Source organism: Pristis pectinata, chromosome 15 (assembly GCF_009764475.1).
Source record: "Pristis pectinata isolate sPriPec2 chromosome 15, sPriPec2.1.pri, whole genome shotgun sequence".
In the NCBI taxonomy this organism is placed as follows: Eukaryota; Metazoa; Chordata; class Chondrichthyes; order Rhinopristiformes; family Pristidae; genus Pristis; species Pristis pectinata.
Window position 1 is genome coordinate 31,815,049 of NC_067419.1, and position 21,434 is coordinate 31,836,482.

Consider the following 21,434-nt stretch of genomic DNA (forward strand, 5'->3'; position numbering starts at 1 on the left):
AAAAGGAATTTCAAGGCAAAATTTTGACATCAAAAAGCCACCAGCAGTTTGTTCAATCATAGCCTAAAATAAATGACCTAATTATACAAATATTCAAATTTTCAAAAACAAAGCAGTACTATCAGATAACATCATACAATTTACAAAAGGAATCATGGTTAATAACCAAGAAACACAGAAAAGAAAGTTCTGATTGTATAATAATAAATCATGGGATACACATCTTCAATATACATTTTTTTTTACAAAAAATTCAAATCCCTGACAGGTGCAGCTGTGTCAACTAAGATCACTATCCACTCAAAAACACTTCAGCCTACTTAAATGCAATAACTGACTCTTGATACAATTGCCTTTTGAAAATAGACCTCAATTGGTTGTGGCGGACTGTTGCCCCTGCAAGTGTGGTGTGGTACAAAGGGTGGAGATATCAAAGGATAGATACAGATTAGAGGAACAGCACTCCATATTCCACCTTGGTAGTGTCCAGCCTGAGGCACGAACATCGATTTCTCTAACTTCCAGTAACCACTCCCCTCTGTGCGCTCTTCCCCCCCCCCCAACCCTTTTATTTCCCCTTATCCCACCAGCCCTATCAACCCTTCTCCTTCCCCCCAACCCTCTCTCACTGCTCATCACCCACACATTCCTCCCTCCTGTTCCCCCCACCTCCTTCCCTTTATTCCATGGCCCACTGTCCTCTCCTCACAGATTCCATCTTCTCCAGCCCTTTGTCACTTCCACCTACCACCTCCTAGCTTCTTACATCATCCCCCTCTCATCTGGATCCATCTATCACCTGACAGCTCTTGCTCTGTCCCTTCCCCCACCTACCTTTTTAACACTGGCCATCTCCCATCTTTCTTTCCAGTCCTGATGAAGAGCCTTGACTTGAAATGTTGACTGTCCATTTCCCTCCATAGATGCTGCCTGACCTGCTGAGTTCCTGCAGCTTTTTGTGTTGCAACCAATTATAAGTGTCCCCAAGCTTGATGATGATCCGGGAAAATGCAAGAAAACCATGGCAAGACTTGAATGATTGTAGCAGTTGATGGATCTTGTGAAACCATTAACAGGTTCAAGACTAGCCACAGTTGATTTAAGAATACTTCGAAAATTGTGTACACCTGTATAATATTCATCATGTGCGAGAGGCAGCAAGCGGTGGCCAAAAATTTCCAAAGGTACTGAAATGAATCATCAAATAAATTGGCTACTCCCTTAAAACAAGTGTTCAAGGCAAATAAGACACAGGAATGACAAAACTGTTCAGGCTTCAAGGCAGTCAAAGATCACATTACCTGTGTCCTTGGAGGCAGTGCCAAGGTTGGCTGTAAGCTTAAACCCACTTTAATCTCCACAGAACCCCAGGGTTCCTAATGGACAGTCAAAGGCCAATCTTCCAGTGGTATGGTGATCAAAAAAAAGCCTGGATGATGACATTATTCTTCCAGGTTAAATAATGTCTTTTATCTCCTCATCGTTATTGTGCAAGAAAATCCAGCTCATTGTCAATATGTCCCTGATGCTACTCCCCAACATCAGACTGTTGTTGCAACCCACAGACCAGTACGCTTTCGTTAGGTTCAAAGCTTTCATTTTGCTGCACTCAACGAGGCACGTCATTTCAGAGTTAGGTGTCAATCATAAACTCACCAGTTAGGAAATTTGGAAGAGGTACAGTATCAAGGGAGCCATAGATTGTATCAGTGCCTCTTAAAATGACATAACCCATGTAGGAAGGTTTATGGAGGAAATTATGGTAAAAGTGTATGTATGACTCCCATGGTTTATAAAACTGAAAAATTTCTAAGACACTGTCAAGTTGCCACATGACAGAGTTTGATGAAGTTACTGGAATTGCAAGCACATAGCTCACAAATGAAGATTTTAGAGTTTAAGCAAAAGGCGACAAAGGAGGAGAAAGAAGCCCCTAAAGAAGTCCCACCTTCACCAAAACAGCTCACCATGAAGAGGCATTGAGGTGTTCTGCCACATCCAGATGATGGCCATCTTCAAAGATGATGATGTCAATGTGGAGAACGGCATTATTTGTGGCCACATGATGGAAACTGCAATGCCTTGCTTATATGGAGCTTTATCAGATAAAGATGTTCATCAACACCTTCCCCAAGCCTCAATCATAAGCCATCCAGGAAAAGTCAGAGGAAGGACCCTCCCTTTCAAAGTCACAAGCTATATTTTTCACCAACACCATCATCAACAAAACAGCAGGGACAATTCTATCATTTATCCCACCTACTGTCATCTACCACAAATTAGGAGCAGAGTAAACCATTTGGCCCCTTGTCTCTGATCTGGTTGCCATCTCAACATCATTTTCCCCCTTTTTGTGATTCTTCATCTGTTGCTAATCAAGAATCTATCTCAAAAACGATTTTGCTTGCACTGCCATTACTTCCTATAAGGCGAAACCTAACAGCATAAATGGCAGTGATGCTTCACTCCCTGATGAGCTCAACGCCTTTTATGCATGCTTTGAAAGTGAGAGTAACGCTACACCTGACACTACATCGGAGGCCGACATCAGAGGCTGAACCCTCGCAAGGCATCAGGCCCCGACAGTGTATCTAGCAGGGTACTGAAAGTCTGTGATGATCAACTGGCTGGAGTGTTCAAGGACATCTTCAACCTCTGCTGCAGTCAGAGGTTCCCCCCTACTTCAAAAGGGCATCAAACATACTGGTGTCCAAGAGCAGGGTGAGCTGCCTCAACAACTATTGCCCAGTAGCACTCACATCTACTGTGATGAAGTGCTTTGAGAGGTTGGTCATAGCTATAATTAACTCCTGCATGAGCAAGGACTTGAACCCAATGCAATTTGCCTACCGCCGCAACAGGTCTACAGTGGATGTAATGTCACTGGCTCTCCACTCGGCTTTGGAGCACTTAGACAACAGCAAAACATGTCAGGCTGCTGTTTATTGATTACAGCTCAGCGTTCAATGCCATCATCCCCTCAGTACTAATTAACAAAGCTTCAAAAAGGCCTCTGTACCTCGCTCTGCAACTGGATACTTGACTTCCTTATCGGGAGACCAGTCAGTGCGGATTGGTAGTAACATCTCCTCCTTGCTGACAATCAACACAGGCACAACTCAAGGATGCCTGCTTAGCCCACTGCTCTACACTCATGACTGTGTGGCTAGGCACAGGTCAAGTGCCACCTATAAATTTGCCGATGACACGACTGTTGTTGGCAGAATCTCAGATGGCGATGAGGAGGTGTAAAGGAGTGAGATAGATCAGCTGGTTGAGTAGTGTCGGAACAACCACCTCGCACTCAACGTCAGCAAGACCAAGGAATTGATTGTGAATTTCAAGAAGGGGAGGTTGGGAGAATATACACCAATATTCACTGAGGGGTCAGCAGTGGAAAGGGTGAGCAGTTTCAAGTTCCTCGGCATCAACGTCTCTGAGGATCTATCTTGGGCCCAACACACTGATGCAATTATGAAGAAGGCATGCCAGCGGTTCTACTTCATTAGGAGTTTGAAGAGATTTGGTATGTCACCAAAGACTCTTGCAAATTTCTACATATGTACAGTGGAGAGCATTCTGACTGGTTGCATCACCACCTGGTATGGAGCCTCAATGCACAGGATCGAAAGAGGCTGCAGAGGGTTGTGGACAGCCAGCTCCATCACGGGCACAACTCTTCCCACCATCGAGGACATCTTCAAGAGGCGGCATTCATCAATGAGGACCCCCACTATCACGGACATGCCCTCTTCATGTTACTACCATTGGGGAGGAGGTACAGGAGCCTTAAGACCCACACTCAATGTTTCAGGAACAGCTTCTTCCCTTTGCCATCAGATTTCTGAACCATTCTTGAACCCATGAACACTACCTTGTTATTTCTCTTTTGCACTATTTTTGTAACTTATAGTAATTTTTATGTCTTGCACTGTACTGCTGCTGCAAAACAGCAAATTTCACTACATATGTCAGTGATAATAAACCTGATTCTGATTGGCCTTTGGGAATAAGAGTTCTGAAGATTCACAACCCACAGAGGAAAACAAAACACTCCACCGATCTTAAATGGATGAACCCTTATCCTGGCACTATTATCTCTAGTTCTAGACTCCCATAAGAGGAAACAACTTTTCCCACATACACTAGAACCACTCAGGATCTCATCTGTCTCAATCAAGTCACCACTCACTCTTCTAAACTCCAACAGATACAAGTGAAGCCTGTCCGACTTTTCCTTAGAAGGCAACCCAACCATTCCAGGCAGCAGTTTAGTAAACCTTCTCTAAAGTACTTCCACTGCATTGACATCCTTAAATAAGGAAACTAATCAAGTACAGTACTCCAGATGGGTCTCACCAATGCCCTATACAAAACTACTCTATATTTCAAGTTGTGGCATGAATTCACTGGCCATGAACGTGCCCATTAATAGTAAATCACATCACCTTGTGATCAAGGCTATTCAACTGTGGGCCTCTAGACTCCTCAACCAATGCCTGAACTTGTATTCCTCTAGCATGGTTCAGATGGCACTTGACTTTTTCTAACAAAATAATATATTTATATTACTGACCTCAGGTGAGATCTACACTTAGTGGCAATTCAAACTAGAGCGTGACAGTGAGGCAGCAGGGACGAGAGAGGCAGTGAGAGATGGGAGAGAGAAAAACATCTTGTTTGTTCCAGCAATTATACAATTCTAGAAATATGGAGCAAAAACCAAACTGCTGGAGGAACTCAACAGGTCAAGTAGCATCTGTTGAGAAAAAGGGACGGTTGATGCTTCGAGTTGAGACCCTGCTTCGGGACTTGAATGAATCAGGACCAGTCCTGATGCAAAGTTGCAACCCAAAACGTCAACTATCCATTTGCCTCAACAGATGTTACTTGACCCTCCGAGTTCCTCCAGCAGTTTGTTTTTAGCTCCAGATTCCAGCACCTGCAGTCTCTCGTGACTCCAGAAAGATGAAATGTTCCATATCTGGGAACTGGTTTGAGCAGTTTAGAGAAGTTAAACAAATGCCAAAATAACTTACAGTTACATATTCAGCAGCATCTTGGACAGAAAGACTTCTGTTTTTATAATGAACATGGTCGCCACAATCATATTCTCCTAGAATTAAAAAAAACGTATCACCAATACAATTAGGATGGTAAAAATCCTCCTGAAAAATCGATGCAGTAGCAGTAAAATGTCTGGCAAAAAAACTGTCAAATTTTAAGTTGTAATATCCATCATGTCAGCACATTGCTTTTAAAATTAAGCTGTCATAAGTTAATTAATTCTGCAGACTTCTTAAGAACAAAAACATAAGAGTAGTAAATTCAGCCTTCTGTTCACCCATATTAACCCAGGCACATTTGATTATCTAAATTCTTTGGCGCCATTTTAAATCCTCTTAACAGTTGCTTGGTCTTTCACTCTGCTGCATGTCATTCCAATTAAATTTGTGGCCTTGCTTTTTAAATAACCCTATATGTTACTTATATTTGTCCTAATAATCCAAGATTCCAAACCAAATCCATCTGTCATAAACTCCCTTGTTCCAAACACCCAAACGCAATCAGCCAGTACCAAATTTGATATCCAGTTTACAAGATGCACACCTGGATACTATCTGCAATCCTATCTGGTTGTATCTGGGCCTGCAAGATATCAATGGGCTTGTGCAGGAATCTTAATGCCAAGCTAAATGGATCTGAAAAATCTCAGACAGATGACATGGATTACCAAATCTTTTACATGCTGAAACAAATGTTTTACTTGCCAAAACTGAATTAGTGCTTGTACTCAGAATTTAGTACCATATTTTATGATCTGTGTTTTAATTCATAATTGTTATTCATACAAGACATTTGGAAAAGAGGTTCCACACTTAAATATTGGTCCATATTAAATTAGTTAACCTCAGAGCAGCAGTTCCATACATAAAATCAAAATGTTGCAGACACCGGAGATCCAAAAGAGAAAATGCTGCAAATACTCAGGTCAGGCAGCATCTGTGGGGAGAAACAGAATTAACTGTATTCACTAATTACAATGGTCTCTATCTTGGGGAGAGAAAAAGACAGATTGAATAGCCATTGTGCGGAGAAACTCTTTGGTCTGCAGACATGATCTTGACCATCTATCTACCTTCACTGTCTTACACCCACAGCATATAAACATCCTGTAATATTCCACAGCAACTCAATTTAAGCACATGGAACAAGACCCTACCTTTCAATAAAGTACTTGGGGGCATCATAACCAACATTGTCCATAATAAATTGCAGCTTTCTAGATTCAACACTGGATTGAATAATTTCATTAATGACCCTCATAAACACTTCTGGACTCATCACTTCTTTTTCCTTTTAACCCCGCATACATTCCATCCTATCCCAAACTGTCCTTTTCATTGTTTTCTTCCCTTCCTCTCTTTCTCTGCATTTTAAAACTTCTCTAACTTCCTGCATGGATGAAAGGTTACCAACCTGTCATACTAAATCAGTTTCTCACTCTACAAATGGTGTCCAAGTACTTCTGAATCTTGTGTTTTTATTTTGGCCAATCAAGTATTACATTTTGTCTTCTGAACTGGAATTACTGTGTAGGAAGAGGTATTAAATAAATTGTTTCAGGTCTTGCTCCAATTTCCTATTTAGTCATTAAATGTGCATGTTGTTATTTGATATATGGATGGACAACATTAGTTGCTATGCTCTCTATTTTCATTATACAAGCATGCATGCATAATGGGGAAAAGGGGGTTAATTTTTTTTATACAAGATATCTTTATTAGTCACATGTACATCGAAACACAGTGAAATACATCTTTTGCATAGAGTGCTCTCGGGGCAGCCCACAAGTGTTGCCATGCTTCTGGTGCCAACATAGCATGCCTACAACCTCCTAACCTGTACATCTTTTTGGAAGTTATGAGGTGAAAAGTCACTTAGGGGAGATGTGAAGTGGCAGGGTGCCCAAGGAATCATATTGTGGCAAAAATACCTTCAAAGGAGATGGAGTAAAACCAAATGTTAAAGCTAAACAAAATCTAGCAAAAAAAAAGTTGAGTATGCCATAAAAAAAATCATTTCCCACATGGATTCATTACAAGTTTAAAAATAAACAAAAATTGATTACGTTGGTAGTGGTCACACATTGCATCATGCAGTTTTTCAGTTAATCCAATGAATGATACTATATAGCTGACTAATAAAGATTAATTTGTTGAAATCAAGTTGGTCCTTCATGTCACACAAACAACTGAAACAGATTGCAGCTGAAATAAATCAAATTATCTGTGTCAAAGGATGGAATATTTATGATAAGTGAGCCAACAGGTTCTGTAACACACTGAATCCAAGAGAACAGGAAATTTTGTGTCAAAATAGACAAAAACCTAAAGGAGCTTTAATCACCAAAAATAGTAAAAACAGGACTGGTGAACAGTTTGCAGCAGACCCAATTTCAAAGCAGGAGGCCAAAAGGAATGTTTTATGACATTTAACTGAAAGTGACTTTTTAAAAAAAATTATGGCTTGACAACAGGAATTAACACTAGCCAATATTGAATTGTAGGCAGAAACAAGTTGTTAACAACAGCATTAAGGTTTGAATATTTTGAGGATATCATTTTGGAGACAACAGAATTCTCATGCAGGTTACTATAACATAGGGACAGATTACATATCCATATCTCACCTAATGTTTACAAAAGTATTGGTATATTATTGTCACTTAACCAAGGTACAGTGAAAAACTTGTCTTGCGAACCGATCATACAGATCAATTCATTACACAGTACAGTTACATTGGGTTAGTACAGAGTGCATTGATGTAGTACAGGTAAAAACAATAACAATACAAAGTGTCACAGCTACAAAGACAGTGCAGTGCAATAAGGTGCAAGGTCACAACAAGGTAGATCGTGAGGTCAAGGTCCATCTCATCGTATAAGGGAACCGTTCAATAGTCTTATCACAGTGGGGTAGAAGCTGTCCTTAAGTCTGGTGGTACGTGCTCTCAGGCTCCTGTATCTTCTACCCGATGGAAGAAGAGAGAACGACCCGGGTGGATAGGGTCTATGATTATGCTGGCTATTTCACCAAGACAGCGAGAGGTAAAGACAGTCCAAGGAGGGGAGGCTGGTATCTGTGATGTTCTGGGCTGTGTCCACAACTCTCTGCAGTTTCTTGCGATCCTGGGCACAGCAGTTGCCGTACCAAGCTGTGATACGTCCAGATAGGATGCTTTCTATGGTGATTAAGATCTTGGACGTTTGTACCAATGGTGCCCCCTCAACCTACCAATCCCCCTTGTGTGAGAAGTTCTAGAGCAACTGTATTGCTTCTGATGCTACCCAAACCACGATCAGATACTTAACAGTCTAGATCGATCTTAATATATTTCTGGTCTGTATCTACTGCTGTTAAATCAGAAATCAGCTGAACCATTTGAAAAGCCCAAGAAATAGAGTACCTTTCTTCTAAAAAGATGACTTTTTAATCAGTGTCTTGCTGTTAGAATTGAATTATTGTAGATTAAATAAACAGCCTTGAACTGGCTTACATAGTCATGAAAATAATGTAACATACTCAGTTCCATTTTAAAACATTTGGAGCTATAACAAAGAACTTGTGATGCCAATTTTCCTACTGCAATGTACGTAGGCTGTTTTCTTCCACATTCACACCCTTAATTAGTGAAACAATAACCTTTCTATGCCACCTAGATGGCTATCAAGGCAGTCCCCACTACACACCCAGCCATTGACAAAAATATTCTACAAATATTTAGGTAACAGACTTTACTATTATTAAAATAATAAGGAAAAAGTGCAAACTGTAATGGAAGATTTTAATGTAAAAGTAGTTCTGCCAGGTAGATTTTAATTCTCATCTTGGAACAGTAAATTACTGGGAACAAGTATGCCAAAGTTACATGCAATGGTATTGGTATTGGCTTTTTATTGTCACTTGTGTCGAGGTACAGTGAGAAAACTTGTCTTGCACACCAATCGTACAGGTCAATTCATTACACAGTGCAGTTACATTGAGTTAGTACAGAGTGCATTGATGTAGTACAATGCCAGATTTTCATTGACAATAAATTTAAAATAAAATCTGACGATAATGAATAATGGAGATGGTCAATCTGTTGTTGCAGGTTTATCACCATGGTGAAAATTAAAGGCGGCAGCATTACACAACTAATTAGTTGCATCCTATCCAGATGCATCACGGTTTGCTATGACAACTGCTCTGCCCGTGACCGCAAGAAACTGCATAGAGTTGTGGAGACAGCTCAGCACATCACAGAAACCAGCCTCCTCTCCAAGGACTGTCTACACCTCTCGCTGCCTTGATAAAGCAGCCAGCATAATCAAAGACCCCACCCAGGACATTCTCTTTTTTCCCCTTTCCCATTGGGCACAAGACACAAAAGCCTGAAAGCACATACCACCACGCTTAAGGACAGATTCTACCCTGCTGTTATAAGACTATTGAACAGTCCCTAGTATAAGATGGACTCCTGACCTCAATCTATCACGTGACCTTGCACCTTATGTCCACCTGTACTTTCTCTGTAACTGTAACACTATTCTGAATTGTCATTGTTTTACCTTGTACTACCTCAATGCACTGTTGTAATCAATTTATCTGCATGAACAGAATGCAAGACAAGTTTTTCCAATGTACCTCAGTACATGTGACAATAATAAACTAATTTACCAATTTAACTCAATCCTGCAGTGGAAAAAAAAGGACAAGAATACAATTCAAAAGGACCAAACTCCAGAACAGCAATTGTTGAAGGGACAGGGTTTTGCAGTGAACTTACTATCCTGTTTATTCCATAATGTTTGCTTCCAGAAAAGGATGGATAGTGTGGCATGAAGAGATTTGTGTGTGATTTATCTATTGCATAATGCACAAAAAAACTAACCCGAAATATTAACTTTAATTTTTCAGCATTTTCTTGGCAAAGATTCCAAATTAAACTAATCAGGGCAAGCTAAGATGTGACTGTATATTGCAGTATTATGGGCATGGTAATTTAACATTTGAAGTGCGTAGCAGTGCTGGGAAACAAAATTCTAATGTATATGAATATTTGGAATTATAGATGTTACCTTAAACTTTAGATGTTAAAGAACACTCTCAAAGATACTTCGTAACAAAATATTGCCATCAAGCAGCATTTATAACCAAATCTTCTCCCAAAAAGTTCAAACTATCAAATATTAAAGTTATCTTACATAATTTATAACTTTACATCATAGCTTTGAAATACAGTAGAAAGCCAATTTCATTACTTCTTCACATATGTACTGCACCTGTCTGGAAGTTGACTGTGGACAAAAATGCACCATTGTCAATGCATCAAAAGTTAGGAATCAAGATCTCACCGGCTATTTTTGCAAGGTGACTATGCAATCGATGAAGAATAATCAAAATGATCTTTCTTTCTTCAACCTAAATGAAATACAACGCAACAATTACCTGGACGTTATCCATGGCTTGCAAAATAAATGCAACCAGTCTACACAATCTTTACGGAAAACTGGGCAACAAAGGAGAAACTTGATTAAAACCTCTGTATTCTGCCCCTGCACAAAGTCAGAATCTAGAAATTTAGATTTATTTCTCCTTCCAATAGTATTAATAGGTACATATTCTTTACAGTAATTTATCCACAGCATTTAAGAAAAATAATTGTGGAAAGTACCATTTCAAATTCATATGCACGAGCTTATAAATAAATGAATGCAATTTTCCTAGAAAAAGTACTATTTTTTTGATAATACTGTAGATTGTTTTTTTTAATATATAAACCTCAGGTTCCCCAAATGAACACAGCATTCATATTAAAACTATTAATTTTTTTAAAAACTTGCATTTATAACTTTCATAAACTTGGGATCCCAAATCACTTTTCAGGCACTGAACATTTTTGAAATGTTGTAACTGTTGTAATTTTCAATACACAGCAATCTCCCAAAAAAAAGTCTCACAATGACCAGATAATCTGGTTTTAGTAATGTCAATTACAAAATTTGCCATAGGTACTTCTGCACTTCTAAAGGGGAAATGGGGCTTTTACCATCCACCTGCAGGGGGTGAGAGGGTCTTGTTTATGATTACTTCCAATAGCTGGAACACTCAACAGTGAAGCACTCCTCCATTGATCTAGAGTGGCAATCTAGATATTTGTAAAGTCTCTGCAGTAGAACTTGAACTGACAGGCATCTGATTTGGAGATGAAGGTGCTACTGGGCCACAACCGAAATAGATGCAATTTGTATCCCCATAGTAATACATTAAGGGGACAAAGAGAATGACGGAAAGAAAAGTATATTTCAACTATTATATCGTGATTTGTTACTTGCATGATGAGCACAATTCATCCCTTTAAGTTACTCACTACTCGGCACTATGCAACCTAATAATTTCCCCATTCCCAACAACCACAATTTGGGAGAAAAACATACCAATCCTAGAGCAAGTATTTTTCAAAATTTAAGCAGGCACTCTTTTTCTGAACATTAAAATAATACTCATTAGAAAATGCACACAAACCATCATTTCTCAGAATCCTTTCCTGACAAGACTGCATATTGATTTCCCCAGAAAAAATAAATTGAGATCATCTATTCAGAGGCTTAAAGCTGACAATTTAAACACATTATAGGTAAAACAACTATTTTACTTGACTAAAAAGGTACATTGACTACTGTATAAATATAAGCAGCACTCACCTTCTGTATTTCGCATCTCTGAGATTTGACTGTAAAGGAAAAATAATAATTAAAGAGCAATGGACAAATAATTGGCAACTAGTTTACAAATTAAAATAATTTGAGAAATAAGATCCAATTTTTAAAATAATTATGCAAATATTTATGATCAGCTTCAATGTTAGATATCATATTGCCAGTTCCTAAGGTTAGAGAACTCAAGTTGATTTGTACTGGTTTTCCTGACTTTTAAAAGGGGAGTAGGCAATTGGGAGGCATTAAGTTTTAAAAGAATGCAGTCTTCTTGTACTTTAAGGGCAACACCATCTTCCAGTTGGTCTAGCAAGAACTTGATGAAACTATATGCAAGGCCTACCATATCAACAGAATGCATAACTGCACCAACATGTTAAACTATCAAACAAAACATTCAACTTCAGATTACTATGAAAATTTAAATTTAACAACTTTTTAAATATGTTCAAGTTCATTAAAATGCTGTTTCTCCCGAAATGGTACCCAATTTACTAAGGTTTTCTGGCATTTTCCATTTTACACTATAAACTTACAATTTGCTTTGCTCTAATTTGCTAATCCTCAATTTGCAATTTCCCTTTATTCTTCCAAGGCAGAATGGTTAGTAGTGAAAAGCACTGTTTTTTTAAACCAAAGTATTTCACTCACAGGAGAGAAACTGGTTAAATAATGGGAATTTAGTGTCAGCATTGGTTTCAATTTTTTTTAAACTATCTTTAAAACAATTTTGTAAGCTGTATTTTAAATGCAATTAACATGCTTTAACATTGTGTAATCTTATCTTAGAAAACTGAGTATTTAAGTTTTGTTCTTCACGCAGAGTATGGCTCCAAACACTCCAACTGTCTCCTAGCACATCACCCAAGTAGCAAAATTACATTTGCATAAAAGTGAGCAAATTTTGGGACACATTTTCCAGCCAGCTATCACAAAAATTAGCCAATTTTCCCCATACTGGTGCCAAACCCAATTGCATCTTTCCTGCTGTCATCCCTGCAATGTAGCACAGGCTTAAACCCAGTATTTTCCTGGTCTATTAATGCATAATATTCCCAAGGACAATTCATACTCCCAGCACTCAGTGGGTCGAGCAGCATCAATGGTGAAAGAAACAGAATTGATGTTTCAAATCAAGGGCCCTTCAGTAGAACTGAAAAAGAACAAGCAAGCTTGTCTTAAGCACGGAGAGAAGAGAAAAAGTTGTCAAGTGAGAAATTATTTTAAAAACCAGTTAGAGATAGAAGAGAAAAAAAACAATCAAATTGAAATAGAAGGGTATAGCAATGTTTATGGAAAAAGAGAGGTGGGTTCCTGATCAATAATCTTTCAGTCAACCATTACTTCTGGTGTTCCCACACACCTCCACATATTTCTCATCTACGTAGCACTCCTCAGCAATATCATAAGCACAAAATCAGTTTCAAGATGTAAGCTGATGTCGTCCAAATTTACCTTAACATACATGTCTTGGCCCCAGTTTCTAAAACACCAACGTCAGTCTTAGATTAACAAATTTCCTTCATCTAAATACTGCACAAATATTTGGTTGCCAGCACAAATTAAATTCTATCATCAGGCCATCCCTCAGTAACTGAATTTGTATTAGACCATTTGCAAACTTGGTGTCACATTTGATGTAGAGTCGAGTTCAGGGTCCCGTGTGTTTATTGGGACCATCTTTTGTTACAATGGACAATTTTGCTTTTCTATATCTTGTGCTGCTGAAACCCTCATATGCACTTTTTGGAGGTTAGGTAGGAAATGCTAGGAGCAAAATTGGGAAAGAATATTCCCAGTATGGCATCAAATTATCAGAAGTTCTGAATATTGGGGATTATACTGAACTAAAAACTTCCATAAAAGCAACAAGTCTAAAATTTTGCTAATTTTAGGTCATGAGAAAAAGCCTGCGAGATAACTATTTCTCTTAATAATTAACTATTAAGCTTTAGTCCATGTTTCTTAATATCTTTGAATCGTCAATTGTTTATCAATACCTCGTGCCTGCTGACCTACCCTGGCTCCCAGTTAGGCAAAAGCATGATATGAAAATTTTCATCCTTGTTTTCAAACTTTTAATATCGTTGCTCTTCTTACCCTAATTTCCCCATCATATAACAACATCTCCAAACTGAGATGTGCATTTCTCCCCAATTTTGGCCACCTGAGCGTCTCCGAATTTAATCATTGCTTCACTGTTGGCTGTACGAGATCCTTCCTAAGTTGCTATGGGAAGCAAGGGAGGAGAGAGCTAGGGCACTCAGAGGTTTTTGCATCTTCATTCGCCATAGGTGAGGTACCAGAAACTGGAGGATAGCTAATATTGTCCCTTTATTAGGGAAGAGCAGCAGGGATGAGCCAGGTAACTGCAGGCCAGTGAGCCTTGCATCATTGGTAGGGAAATTATTGAGAAAATCCTCAGGAATAAGACTTATGTACATTTAGAAAGGCAGGGCTATCAAGGATAGTCAGCATAGCTTTATGTAGGGGAATTCCTGCTTCACTGAAGTTCTTGATCACATCTATGCAGTTCTTGATTACAATTGTTGGATCTTCTGTTTTCCATTGGATGTCTGCCCTCAGATGCCAATTGGCCTGTTTTTTTTAAACCCCTTGAATGACAGTGATGTATGCAGTTCAAGAAATTCATGTGTTTACTAACATCATTAGCATTTAAATATACCTCAAGTGATAAGTAATATAACTTCTGTAACAATGCAGCACAAGCCTTATGTCCAAGTTTTATAATGGCAATACAACTTTTCAATTACGTGACTTACAAAATACCACCTGACTACAGGGATAATTAAAAGCAAATAACGAGGAACACACTGGCACTATATTCTGTGACAGTACAACTTATGCAACACTAGTTTACATTAAATACGAATGTCTCCATTTGAATATTGCAGAATTTAATGATCCTCAAGAATTCACAATTGATTGCCTGTCAAATTAGATGCATCCAGATGCCCTACATTGCTGATGCTTGACTAACATTAAGGCTATATAAGCTAATCACATTGCTTGATATTCCTTCACATTCTTGAAATTCTCACCATCGTCCATATTAAATGTGTAATGATTTAACTTCAATCATCGGTATTCTAACCACCTCTCATTTGAAATGATTCTGCTTGTCCTTTTCAAGTTTCTATCGGCTATTGTAAGTTAACATCACTTGCAAAACTTCTAACCAGACAACCTCTATTAATAACAGATTTTTAATGTAACAAAAAACATCACAAGGTGTTTCAAGGGTGCACTACTGAATAAAAAATGCTGAAACAAATAGGGAAACATTAGGGATTTCAGAGGTTGGAGATGTGGCTCATCACAAAGAATGAAAAAGTTAAGGGTTGAAATTTCATAACAAGTCCTTTATAAAACCTTCAAACTGTTTCACCACATAATTAGCCCATTTGACAATCAGTATTGTTTGCTGCACTCTTGCCAGAGTCTTGTATGGGTTCATATGCCACACTATAGAAATGAGAACAGAAATCTGTTTAACTACAGTACAGAGTGAGTCGTAGATTGTCAGCATTGTCAATTTAAGATGAAGCACGACACCAATGTAAAGGACCCAATGTAAAAGGGGTGCACGAGTTATTATAGCCAATATTTATTCCTCATTTAATATCCAAATTGGCTGCCGTGTTGCCTTCAGTGATTAAACTTCAAAATGAACATTCCTGATGGCAAAACATTTTGGGAAATTCCCAAGGTCCTGAGAGGTACATCGCAAATTCAAGTCAGTCCTCTCCATGTGAGATTGCAGACTCTGTGCTAAATTAGGGATAGTTTTTTTTGCTGTGATCATGAGTAACTGGATGAAGCTACTCAAATTTATCTTATCAGTCTTGGAGGAAGACAATCCAGGTTGTGGAACTTAAAAGATTTCATAAGCCTGCACTATCATAGGTTATAATTCAGCAAGGAACGTATGCATCAAGAGTCCTGGATTAACTTTACAATTATAATATTCACCAGTTGAACTCTGTCAAGTTATGGAATTTACTCAGAACTTTCATTTCTGTTCAGCTCAGAAGCCTGAACACATTTCAGCCTATAAATTCCTTAAAGTGTTGTTGTTGCCTTCTAAAAAAAACACATTAACCATTCCTTAAAGAGAATGGCATTCAAACATCTAGTTGTGATAAACAACAGTCAACACATTTGGTTTGTCTAAAGGAGAATGAGAGACAATGCCCGGTGCACAGTCTACAAGTTAGGTCTCTTTACCCATGGAAAAAATCTTGGTGGCGGTGCAGCATGTTTGAGCAATTCTTGAGATGACTGGCTTGCAAGGAAGATTAAATGGGATGGACCTATTGGTATGAAATTTAAAAAACCCTTTGGGGTGAATGGTCTATTCTGATAGATGTTCATGAACAGCTATTCAGACTAACCCAACTTCCATCACTCACACCATTGCCTTGAGATTTATGGTACACCCAGTATTCATATAAGTACTTTTTAAAATGTGATGATCAGTTTTCTTCCACCATTCTCTCAGGCATGGAGTTGAACATAAAAGTGGATGGATAGTATTAATGTCCCGTAATTATTAACCTTCCTGATAAGAAAGTCCAGTTGGTTTTCCACATAATTAAGCCTTCTTCAGCTCTAGCAACATTACAAATCACCTCTATATCCACTCTTGTATCCTTCCTATAATTTTGCAACCCAGAGCTGCAGAAACTTCTTTACTATGGCCTAATTAATATTTTGTGCACTTCAAATAGGTATTCTGTAGTTTACCATTCTATGTCAAGCCAATAAAGTGGATATTTTCTTTATTCCCTTGAACCATCTTATCTACGTGTTCTGCTGCCTTCATGCATCTGTGGGCATGTAGGTAATGTTAATGAAGCACACAAGATTCTGAGTAGAATGAGAATTAGTTTTCATATTGGATGGAGTTAAGATCCAGATTAGCTATTTTCTTACTGAATGGAAGGACAAGCTTCAGATCTGCCTCGTTCAATACTTTGATCTTCTACTTTTGTGCAGATCCCATCTGGGGGAGGAAGAGAAGCTAAGAAGGGATTTAAAGACCAAGGTGAGTGTTTTAAAATCAAGGCATTGCTTTATTGGGCTAACAGGTAGATGAAAGGGACGGAGTGAATCGCGATGCCACAGCAAAAATTTTATGGTCTCAAGTTCAGAGGGTAGAACAAAGGAGGTTTGAAAGTGTACAGGTCATAAAGGGATGGATAAGGATGAAAAAGCAGAGAGTGTTTTGCAAGGTTATAAAGATAAAATTGTCTTAGCCAGGAGGCAGATATTTAATCCAAAGCTCAATTTGGATTCAAATTTGAAACTCACATGATGTATCAGCTGTTTCCATCTCAAAACAGTTATAGTGGAGGAGAAATCCAAAGGCTAAAAATAGAGTTTGGTATGAGGATCAAAGACAATGGCTTCAGTCAGAGGAAGTTTCTGCTCCATCATTACAGGGTGTCAGATTTAAAGATAGTGAATAGGTCAAGAGAGGTGGTGATGAGGTGGAGAAGAACTTGTTAGATTACAAATGGAAACCGATATTGCATGTTCAGATTATATTAACAAAGTAACACATCAATGAGAAATAAGAGATTACTTCTTTAATTCAGATTTCCAGCAAATATAGTGTTCTGTATCTCTCAGTTTCACAATTGTTTTTCTGTTCCCATTCATTTCCTTCTATTTATACCTTCTCCAGACAGTTATGACTAATAGACCTTCACCAACTTCCCCAGGCCGGCACCACCATGATTTGTATCATTCATTCTCTCTTGATCTCTACCCTGTCACAGACATTTCATTTGTTCTCTCACTTCTCTACAAATTTAAGATGTGTTTGATTTCTAGCTTTTCCTAAGTCTAATGAAACATCATTGTTTCTCTCTCCATGGGTGCCACCTGACTTCTTTCTAGTTCCACAATTTCTTTTTAATATCAGCTTTCCAATTTCTGGAGGTTTTTTTTTTGCATTCAGAGCCCAGTAAAGATCCTTGGGGATTGCATTAGTATAGGAGCAGGAAGAGAATCCACTGCAGGCAATTCTCTAGCTACAACTTGATGCATGAGAATGGAACCAGACAAGTCCAGTCTAACTGGACAAACGCTGCAAGAGTGGGTTTGATAAATTAAGGCTGCAGACAGACTTTGACAGGCAAATCACTTTTGGTCACGGTTACATACTTTGCTAGAAGTGCAGGTAGATGGGACTGGTTTGGATTGGCATCATGGTTGGCATAGGCTTCATGGGCCGAAGGGCCTGTTCACATGCTGTACCGATCTATGTTCTATTTTCTACTTGAGAATGCTCTGTGTAATTTTGATAACGTCTGCTTGGATACTGTTACTATTAGCTAACAGTGGAGCTGGAAAATTTAGTAGGAATAAGGAAGCAGAAGTCCCATGGACCACACTTTAGGAAGAATGTCACTGCCCTGGGGAGGGCAGAATAGAGAATTAGTTTTGCCAACTCTGAGGAAAAAACAGTGCTTTCCATCTTACTTTATCTTAATGTTTTTAATTTCTAGGCATCTTCACTTAAATAACTATTATTTTAAAAAAAGTGACAAAAAGAATCTAAAGAGTGTTAGGTATACAAAAGAAGTTGCAGAGGTACTTGGAAACGAAGATAGTGTAAATGGGATTGATGTTAATGCGCTCTGCTGGGAACCGGCATGGATCTGGTGTGCAGAATGACCTCCTGTGTCATAATAAGTATCTGAGATTTGAAAACAGTACCGAAGCTCTTTGACAGGAGCAAACTACCAAAAGGGCACCAGGGCAGGGTTTCTGCATACACCACCTGAAACCAAGTCATTGTTCACAGCCAGCTCCACTATGCAGGATGAGTTTTGGACAAGTAGGGTCAATTCAGCTGCCCTAAAAAGTTAGTGCAGCCAGGCAGAAAGTTTGGACAGTGGGCAGGATTCAGCTCAATAAACCTTAAGTGATAATCATAGAACAAAAGTTATTTTCTATTATATCAGTGAAAATTACCTTGTACAGTTAAAACTTCAATGCTTTATAATCTGGTCACTGTGGCAACAGCTTCTCAGAGGAAAAAGGAAATAGGTATGAAACTGAAGAGTGAGCAATTTTTCTGGGTGGTTTTGAAGGGATCCTTTGTCTAGACTTATTGGCGACAGGGAAGGAAGAACTCCGATAAGAGGCCACACCTGTATTGGGTATGTGCAAACTGAAAAGGAGACTTATAATGTTATGAAGCCCCCTCCACCTAAAGATGCAACAGTAAAACAATACAGGAGAATTTATCACAGTTAAAATGTATTTCATCATTTTCACCGTAAGACAGAAATTTTCAATTAGAAAAGCCAATCATTTATAAAAAGAATTAAGCTGGCACAGAAACCATCAACCCAAGAAGTTAGTCAACTTGCTTTACTAGCAAGAATGAATATAGTACTCTTAATTGCTGTAAGATATTGTATCATGCTTTCTATATAGGGAATTGACTGCAGTTCAATTCAATAAGCACAAGTAATATCAAAACTATATTACTTTAATATATTTACAAAAAGAAAGCAAGGAATTACATCACTGATGACCGAGTGATAGCTTTTAAAACTAGATGCATCAGCCACTCTGACATGGAGTGAAGCTCAACAAAATGTCTCGGGCATTTACAGGATGAACTCAAAGTAGAATTTTACCTGAAAACTGTTCATGAATTTGAACCCAAGATGGCACAAGACTTTTTAAACATTTTATCCATGCAATCCACCCCTCAGAAGTGAAGCATTTTCAGTTCTACAAATCGAAAATCTAATAAATACTTTACCTTTATGAACCACCTTTTCTAACCTCAACATGCCAAAGTACTTCAAAAGTAATTGTCACTAAAAAGCTGTCAATGCCACTTTGTAAACAACTAGAGTTGCTAAAGTTCTATAAATAACAAAATAAATTGCCACTTGTTGAGGAATGAATGTTGGACCAGGATATTGAGAGAACTTTTGTTTTTCTGCAGTGTGTGGGTAGCCAGTCTTACAACTTCAGGTTATGTTGAGAAAATACAGCAAGTGTTTTATTTGAAAAGATACAAGTGACAAAGATACGGTTGTCTTAAATTTATCCAATGGATAGCACCTTAAAAATCATGGTCATAGTTGCATTTGAGAGAGAGAGGTGGCAGGAAAGAGGGAAATGTGGATTTACTGCAGAATACACTGGTGGTGATGGAAATGGAAAGCCAATATAGCAAGAAGTCAAAGGAAGCAATTACCTGAAAGATCATAGGTGGCTTGGACTTAGCTGCAATAGGACGGGCAGTTTGGAACTTTTCAACCAAAGCCTAAGCAGGCCTCAACCCACTTGTTAAAGCTTGCTTCAGCATTCTCACAGGCCTTCCACTTGTGGTAGAATTTTTCATGGGCATTCATCCACTAGCAGTCAACGCACATGGAAGAATAAGCGACAATTCCAGCCAGCCTGAAGTTGGCCCTCCCTGCCTAAATCTTTGGAACTCCTGCTGTATATATTTTAACATTCTGTGAATGTATTTAAGCAATTCACCTAATTGCTCAATCTAGAACGAGAACTTCTACAATTCAACCGAAAATGTTGTCAAAGCACAATGAAGTTTGGAAGGATAAAATAGTTAACTATACTCACGATTTTACAGTTCACCTAAATAAGGCTACCAACATTTCACAGAAACGCAAGTATTTAGTACTGGAATACCAGTCAAATGCTGAATTGTATGTCAAAGAATTAAATTCCAGATGCCAGGGACCATCAATATCACAATCATGCCAATTGTTAACTTGAACTATCTATAGTTCTGACTACTTCTGACACAAAGAATGTGCTTAGCCTTGAATGATAAAATATTATACATCTAGAAACATACACATTTATACACTGAATAAATGAAGTGCTTCTTACTTAGGCTCGTCAGTGAGAGGCAATCTGATGGGATAGTCACGTCACCATCATTATCCAGACTATGCTTGTCAAATATATCCCATATTTAATCATAAACTGTGGCTGGATTTGGATCCTAGAATAACAGATGGTACTGGGATACATAGTAACAAATTGAGGGTGGGCAGGGACAGGCAGCAAGAGTGGCTGCTATTGCAACATTATGCTGAATTTTAGTACGAGAAACTGGATATTCAAATGGAAGGATTACATAAGCTTTGCTTTCTACTTCTTGCTTACTGACATTTTAGTGTAATTTGGTATAGTGCTCAGATTACCGAACCAGCAAACAGACCAAGAGACAAAGGTTCACATCCCAACACAGCAGGAAAGAAATCTGAAATCATGTAACTAAGTTAAATGCAATAAGAAGCTAGTATCAGAAATGATAAGCATAAAAAGATTGTTGTTAAGACATCTAGTTTTCTGATGGCCTTCAGAAGGAAATCAGCCATCTCTACTTGGCTATCTCTCCACACCTAACAGCAAAGTAATCAACTCCAACCTGCACACTGATGGCCCATTCAGTTCAGGGGAATAAACCAATGGCATTGTATAATTCATGGAATACAAGCATGATTGACAAAGTTGCAGACTGTTGATAGCACCTGCAATAATGTAATCTAAATTGTTACCTTTCCAAGTAGTCAATCCATTCAAAATGATATTGCACTAAACCTCTTCATAGAGGATAACTACGTACACATATACTCCTAAAGA

The 21,434-nt window shown here is 38.4% G+C and overlaps 1 protein-coding gene across 1 annotated transcript in view; it reads right to left on the minus strand.

The window, feature by feature from the left end:
• lemd3 (LEM domain containing 3) overlaps positions 1-21,434 on the minus strand; it is a 42,241-nt gene that overhangs the window by 17,009 nt on the left and 3,798 nt on the right. Inside the window, exons 2-4 of the mRNA XM_052030645.1 lie at positions 11,751-11,779; positions 10,401-10,467; positions 5,040-5,116 (exon numbers count right to left, since the gene is read on the minus strand). Of these exons, the coding sequence (XP_051886605.1) occupies positions 5,040-5,116; positions 10,401-10,467; positions 11,751-11,779 (173 nt within the window). The remainder of the gene's footprint in view (positions 1-5,039; positions 5,117-10,400; positions 10,468-11,750; positions 11,780-21,434) is intronic.